Genomic DNA, 7,651 nt, shown 5'->3' with positions numbered 1-7,651 from the left:
AGTTTATAAACCCGTCATAATCGCGCTCTCCCAATAAGTTGTAATAATTTAAGTGAATAATTGTGAAGTAGAAATAAGTGAATAATCAAGTAATTGTGAATAATCAATCAATATAAAATAATCCAATAATCAATATTCAAGTGTAATAATGATATTTGTGAATAAAAGAAAAGTTCTTTTTAAAAACAAGTTTATTAAACCAATAAACTTAACTCGTATATATTTTTTGTTGTTGTTGTTGTTTTTTTTTTGTTTTGAAACTTTATTGTCGTGTATGTCGCTCTTGCTCCTTCTTCGAATTTTCCATAAACTCCTTCAGACCTCGAGACATATAGTATGGTCTTGATATACCGTCATTCATGACCGAATCTTCACAGAAGCATATGAAGAGAGAGTCGATGATGGTCTGGAGACATTGGTAATTTATTATAGTCCTACTGTATTACGTTAACTCACTTGGAAAGTCCCAAATATTACGTAAATAATGACAGTATTTATGAAAAAACAGCCAATGGCAGTTTTCGTTCCCACTGGACCAGTATCCTGAAAAAAATTAAAACAAACCAGTGTAAAAAAGACGTGAACTTACCTTAAATAGGGCAAAGGAAATTGCTGTGGCCAGTACAGAGAGAACTATTATAATTACTGCCAAAATAAAATCTCCAACACAGTTTATAGCGACAATGTTGCCAATATTTGTCAAAACTAGTTTGGTAGCTCGTCTAGCCGATCTCAGAAAAGACTGTCCATGAATTGCTGAAACATAAATATTATTATAATACAAAAATCGTTTTTTGCTGTTTTGATAGCTAACCTGTCAGTATATAAGAATTTCCTGACAAGAATTTGAGTAGTACCTCGGCTTGGTTACAGCAAAATTTCTCGCAACACTTGCAGCACGAATTTCTGCAACACAGTTTCAGAAACATCTTCACTACGGCGAACAGCGTCATCAATAAAGATCCAAATGCGATAGTACCGAGGTGGTACTTCAATGTAACTTTAAAACTAGACCAAACTGGAGAATTCACATGATCTTTGTTTCTGCAACACGAGACATTGTAATCGCGACATAGTCTAAAAATTTGTCTTACTTGGAAAAGTACCACCGTGCTACACCTCCAGCAATGGTCATAGACTGAACCCCCGAAACAAATCGCATAGCCCAGGTGGCTACGAATATATTAAAAACGATTGTGAGAATTGCGACTCCAGATAGTTCGTACTTGTACACATTTTCGTCGCGTTTTGTCAGTTCTTTGAAGTTCCAAATGCAGATGGTGGTAACAATGACAGCCATAAACACAATCATTTGGATGAATGCGATCTGAAAATTAGATTTTAGTACCAAAGTAGTTTAAATGCGGTACTTACGAATATCGGGAAAAACACAACTAGGGGCATAGCGGCAAGAACTTTGGTTGTTTCTTTGTATAACTGAATAACCAAACCTATTCTCTTAAATATGACCATAAAAATTATGAGTATCGTGACAGCAAAAATTGTCCAAGCAAGAACCGGTGCCAGAGAGATTGACCGCTCGTCAAACACGTCTTTACCTTGAAAGTACGAAGTCCTAATAAAGAAAAATGTAAAAAAAGTCCACACTCTAGAACAGTCGTACCATAGAAGTCCGGTAGTACCCAATAAAACCAAGATCGAAAAAATCAAAATTCCCCACACAAACGGAGCTGGGGCAAACCTTAGCAGTACTAGTGTGAGTATACCTAGAGCTGTACACCTCAATTAAGACTTTGTTTTACAAAATATTTAGAAAATTCTGACCGGTTGTGATGAATATCGCCGAGACCAACCTCCACCAAACGCTGCCATTTTGAGTCTAGAATCAACTAAAATAAGTACTAATAAAACAACACAAACTTAAAATACCGATGTATCGAAGTCGTCCTCAAATGGATTGTCCTCTTCAAACGTTCTATACATCTGTCCGAATAATTTCTCGGTGTTAAAATAATCGCATTCGCCTTTTGCATCCAATTCTCTAGAAAATAGGCTTAAGGTTTAGAACAGTTGGTGCCGGAACTTACCGTCTCATTGTGAAATCTTTACCCGAGCAAGGAACACCTTGAATTAGTGGGTTTCTGAGTCCACAGAAGTTTCCGCAGTTGTCGGTCTCGTAACTCATGTGTCTAAAATCCACGTTGACCAAGGTGTAGGCTAAGAAAGGTATCTGAAACAACTATTTTTGCACCAAAACTTGGTACCCTAAAGTCTCTTACCAAAATCAATATGGAAATGCCAAAAATGAGGAATCCCGTTTTATCCGTGACACTCCTATTTTCGGGTCGTGCGGGCACTTCCACATTTTCGATGGACGTGTTTAGCTTCCTGAACTCAATGAGCTGAAACATTATCGCTTATTATGATATGAAGGTAAGTTTGTCGGGCGGGTGCTTTGACCACTAGACTACGAAGCCGCTTACTTTCACACATTTTTCCGTCTTTAATTAAAATTTTTATTTGATAAATAAGATAAATAATGAAAGATGATTCTTCTTTTTTTCTTAGTTGATAAGTTAAAAATATCATTTTGTCTGTAGTTTGTTATTTTTTTCCGGATTACCGGAGATAAGTTGCATATGTGCTTGAAACTGTGCGTATTTAGTGTGCGCTGTTTACATGTGTATTCTGTCAATTAGTCTATTTTCGGTTTATGTAGCCCTCTCTCCGAAGAGGTCAGTTCTTATCTCGTCACCTCAGTTATTTGGTTATCGCACTTTATATTAATAGCACCTCTAGTTATTTCCACTTGTTATTTTCACAAATTTACATCACTTCTTATTAATGCAATGATGCTTATCTATTACCTCCTAGTTCTGGGTTGTAGTCTACCGTACAAAAAAACTCACAAAGTACAACGAATTACATAACTAGAAAACACATACTAACCTCTTCTGGTCTCATAATACTGGACGAAGATCCCATGATGCCACCTTCCCCTACAATATAGCCAGAAGATTTATTCCAGAGCAGTCAAAAACACCCACAAACCAGAAACTAACACGATATTTAAACACAAACCAACTAAAAGCAAAAATGATCACTTAAGTACACAAAAAAGGGCGAAAAATGACTAAAGTAATTAAGAGTGCTTACACCCGCGAGTGCGCTCTGCAAGTGATAAAAATTCACAACAAACAATGAAACCAAATTTGCGCCAATTATGTACGCAGCTGAAATATTTTATTATTATTATTATTATTAATAGTCTTTCATCAGAATTGAGATAGGGTGGGTGGGCGGGGCTTATATTTTGCCTTGTTTATCTTAATATACATAGCCATCTTTTCACAACAAGAAACTTAGAACATGGTAAAAATGGTACATATTTGCAACGAAATATTGATTTTGCAATTACGGGACGGAGCCAAATTGCAAAATCGATATTTGTTTATGAAAATTTTCCATTTAAAACGTGTTTTAAGTTTCATGTTGTGAAAAGACGTATACACATACTAAAACAAAAAGGCAACATTTTAACCTCTTTTTCGGAAAGTCTTTGGAAATTGTGAATTCACTTTGCGTGTTTATTGAACCAGATATCGTGGCGGCTATTTCGGAATAGTAACTAGCGGAAGATTATCTACAATTTGGCACCAATTTTCGGTCGATTAAACCAATTTTAATCACTTTTTTGAAAAATTTTTGGAAATTTTCAATTCACTTTGCGTGTTTATTAGACCAGATATCGTGACGGCGATTTCAGAATCGTCACTAGTGGAAGATTATCTACAATTTGACACCAATTTTCGGTCGATTAAACCTATTTTAAGCACTTTTTTGGAAAATTTTTGGAAATTTTGAATTGATTAGTCGCTTTACTGGACGATATATCGTGACAGCGATTTCAGAATCGTAACCAGCGCAAGATTATCTAAAATTTGACACCAATTTTCGGTCGATTAAACCGATTTTAACCACTTTTTTGTAAAATTTTTGGAAATTTTGAATTAACTTTGCGTGTTTATTTAACCAGATATCGTGGCGGCGATTCCAGAATAGTAACTAGCGGAAGATTATCTACAATTTGACACCAATTTTCGGGTGATTAAAACAATTTTAACACTTTTTTGGAAAATTTTTGGAAATTTTGATTTCACTTTGCGTGTTTATTGGTCCAGATATCGCGACCGCTATTTCAGAATCGTAACTAGCGCAATCTTATCTACAATTTGACACCAATTTTCGGTCGATTGAACCAATTTTAACCACTTTTTTGGAAAACTTTCGGAAATTTTGAATTGACTTTGCGTATTTATTGGACCAAATATCGTGACGGCGATTCCAGAATTGTAACTAGCGGACGATTATCTACAATTTGACACCAATTTTCGGTCTATTGAACCAATTTTAACCACTTTTTTGGAAAATTTTTGGAAATTTTGAATTGACTTTGCGTGTTTATTGGACCAGATTTCGTGACGGCGAATTCAGAATTGTAACTAGCGGACGATTATCTACAATTTGACACCAATTTTCGGTCGATTGAACCAACTCTAACCACTTTTTTGGAAAATTTTTGGAAATTTTGAATTCACTTTTCGTCTTGATCGGACCAGATATCGTGGCGGCGCTTTCATAATCGTAACTAGCGGAAGATTATCTACAATTTGACACCAATTTTCGGTAGATTGAACCAATTTTAACCACTTTTTTGGAAAACTTTTGGAAATTTTGAATTCACTTTTCGTCTTTATTGGACCAGATATCGTGGCGGCGATTGCAGAATCGTAACTAGAGGAAGATTATCTACAATTTTACACCAATTTTCGGTCCATTAAACAAATTTTGATCACTTTTTTTGGAAAATTTTTGGAAACTTTGAATTCACTTTTCGTTTTTATTGGACCAGATATCGTGGCGGCAATTTCAAAATCGTAGCTAGCGGAAGATTATCTACAATTTGACACCAATTTTCGGTCGATTAAACCATTTTTAACCACTTTTCTGGAAAATTTTTGGAAATTTTTATTTCACTTTTCGTCTTTATTGATCCAGACATCGTGGCGGCGATTTGAGAATCGTAACTAGCGGAAGATTATCTTCAATTTGACACCAATTTTTAGTCGATTGAACCCATTTTAACCACTTTTTTAGAAAATTTTTGGAAATTTTGATTTCGCTTTTCGTCTTTATTGGACCAGATATCGTGACGGCCATTTCAGAATCGTAACTAGCGGAAAATTATCTACAATTTGGCACCAATTGTCGGTCGATTGAACCAATTTTAACCATTTCCGTGGAAAATTTTTGAATAGTTGCGTGTTTATTGGACCAGATATCGTGACAGCGCTTTCAGAATCGTAACTAGCGGAAGATTATCTACAATTTGACACAAATTTTCGGGTTAATAAAGCAATTTTAATCACTTTTTTGGAAAATTTTTGGAAATTTTGAATTCACTTTCCGTGTTTTTTGGAGCAGATATCGTGGCGGAGATCTCAGACTCGTAACTAGCGGAAGATTATCTATAATTTGACATCAATTTTCAGTCGATTGAACCAATTTCAACCACTTTTTTGGAAAATTTTTGGAAATTTTGACTTCACTTTGCGTGTTTTTTGGGCCAGATCTCGCGGCGCCGATTTCAGGATCGTAACAAGGGGAAGATTATCTACAATTTGACACCAATTTTCGGTCGATTAAACCAATTTTAACCACTTTTTTGGAATATTTTTGGAAGTTTTGAATTCACTTTTCGTCTTTATTGGACCAGACATCGTGGCGACGATTTCAGAATCCTAACTAGCGGAAGATTGTCTACAATTTAATACCAATTTTTAGTCGATTAAGCCAATTTTAAGCACTTTTTTATGGAAATTTTTTGGAAATTTTGAATTGACTTTGTGTGTTTATTGGACAAGATGTCGTGACGGCATTTTCAAAATCGTAGCTAGCGGAAGATTATCTAAAATTTGACACCAATTTTCGGTCGATTAAACCAATTTTAACCACTTTTTTGGAAAATTTTTGGAAAATTTTTGAAAAATTTTCATTCCCTTTTCGTCTTTATTGGACCAGATATCGTGGCGGCGATTTAGGAATCGTAACTAGCGGAAGATTATCTACAATTTGACACCAATTTTCGTTCGATTAAACCAATTTTAACCACTTTTTTGGAAAATTTTTGGAAAATTTGTATTCACTTTGCGTGTTTATTGGACCAGATATCGTGGCGGCGATTTCAGAATCGCAACTAGCGGAAGATTATCTACAATTTGGCATCAATTTTCGGTCGATTAAACCCATTTTATCCACTTTTTTGGAAAATTTTTGGAAATTTTGATTTCGCTTTTCGTGTTCATTAGACCAGATATCGTGACGGCAATTTCAGAATCGTAACTAGCGAAAGATTATCTACAATTTGACTCCAATTTTCGGTCGATTGAACCAATTTTAACCATTTCCGTGGAAAATTTTTGAATAGTTGCGTTTTTATTGGACCAGATATCGTGACGGCGCTCTCAGATTCGTAACTAGCGGAAGATTATCTACAATTGGACACAAATTTTCGGGCGATTAAAGCAATTTTAATCACTTTTTTGGAAAATTTTTGGAAATTTTAAATTCACTTTGGATGTTTATTCGAGCAGATATCGTGACGACGATTTTAGAATCGTTACTAGCGGAAAATTATCCACAATTTGGCACCAATTTTCGGTCGATTAAGCCCATTTTAACCACTTTTTTGGAAAATTTTTGGAAATTTTGAATTCACTTTGCTTGTTTATTGGATGAGATATCGTGGCGGCGATTTCGGAATCGTAACTACCGGAAGATTATCTTCAATTTGACACAAATTTTCGGTCGATTGAACCAATTTTAACCACCTTTTTAGAAAATTTTTGGAAATTTTGATTTCGCTTTTCGTCTTTATTGGACCAGATATCGTGGCGGTGATTTCGGAATCGTAACTAGCGGAAGTTTATCTACAGTTTGACACCAATTTTCTGTCGATTGAACCAATTTTAACAACTTTTTTGGAAAATTTTTGGAAATTTTGATTTCTCTTTTCGTCTTTATTGGACCAGATATCGTGGCGGCGATTTCAAAATCGTAACTAAAGGAAGATTATCTACATTTTGCCTGTTTTTCTTATGCAAAATGGTAAATTTTTGTTGTAATCAACTTAAATCGTCAACTTTTCTTCTACAACTTCTTTATATAGGGCAAAAGTTGGATATCAAAGTCACTATCAATGGCAACTTGGTAACGGAGTTTATAAATGACAATTTTCAGCTCTAAAAGCAAGGTCAGCGAGTTTACTTGTTTATAAAATCTGATGCACTGACTTCACATTTATTTTTTTTACGAACAGCAAGCAAGGAAGCAAGGAACCAAGGAATTAATTCTCAATTATTTTCGAAGTCCCCTTGAAAATTTTGTCTCAGTGCTCTAGAAAAATAACGTCAAGTTCCGCTAGAAAGTCAGTTAAACAACGATATATACCGAAATTTTCAGAATCACCACAGGCTTTGATACAATTGGGAAGGTTCGATCGATTTTATATTGCCATATGTAATTTCTACGTATACCAGTAGAAACACTACGCATGAACTAGACTGTGTTTGGGGAATGCCTACAACTATACACACACGATTTCTAATTTGTGTTAGTTTGTGGGTATTCG

At 35.0% G+C, this 7,651-nt stretch overlaps 1 protein-coding gene across 3 annotated transcripts; it reads right to left on the bottom strand.

The window, feature by feature from the left end:
• Positions 1–241: 241 nt before the first annotated feature.
• On the bottom strand, positions 242–3,157 carry LOC135139426 (choline transporter-like protein 1). Of its 3 annotated transcripts, XM_064069652.1 has the most exons (13): positions 2,911–3,157; positions 2,829–2,849; positions 2,241–2,363; positions 2,049–2,191; positions 1,891–2,002; positions 1,786–1,840; positions 1,625–1,733; positions 1,375–1,576; positions 1,095–1,327; positions 815–1,044; positions 590–756; positions 457–543; positions 242–406 (listed from the first exon to the last, which is right to left on the bottom strand). In XM_064069652.1, exons 4-13 carry the CDS (start codon positions 2,144–2,146, stop codon positions 263–265), a joined length of 1,437 nt encoding a protein of 478 aa, XP_063925722.1. In that variant the 5' UTR covers positions 2,147–2,191; positions 2,241–2,363; positions 2,829–2,849; positions 2,911–3,157; the 3' UTR covers positions 242–262. The 3 variants fall into 3 exon arrangements, with proteins under 3 accessions (XP_063925722.1, XP_063925721.1, XP_063925724.1); XM_064069651.1 differs by lacking the exon at positions 2,829–2,849; XM_064069654.1 differs by lacking the exons at positions 2,829–2,849; positions 2,911–3,157 and adding an exon at positions 2,445–2,574.
• Positions 3,158–7,651: the final 4,494 nt, after the last annotated feature.

The sequence above is a fragment of the Zophobas morio genome, unplaced genomic scaffold (genome assembly GCF_036711695.1).
Source record: "Zophobas morio isolate AGI-343-1 ecotype UQ-CSIRO unplaced genomic scaffold, CSIRO_AGI_Zmor_V1 ptg000031l, whole genome shotgun sequence".
Lineage (NCBI taxonomy): Eukaryota > Metazoa > Arthropoda > Insecta > Coleoptera > Tenebrionidae > Zophobas > Zophobas morio.
Note: the sequence above shows the minus strand (reverse complement) of the source record. Positions and strands in the feature narration are given on the sequence as shown.

Bases quoted from the DNA above. Each gene is read 5' to 3' on its own strand.
- LOC135139426 (XM_064069651.1), bottom strand. From the start codon at position 2,946: ATGGGATCTTCGTCCAGTATTATGAGACCAGAAGAG. The intron at 1,841-1,890 runs GTATTTTAAGTT...AGTTGATTCTAG, and splicing joins AGGACGACTTCGATACATCG to ACTCAAAATGGCAGCGTTTG. The intron at 407-456 runs GTGAGTTAACGT...CAATGTCTCCAG, and splicing joins TAATATTTGGGACTTTCCAA to ACCATCATCGACTCTCTCTT.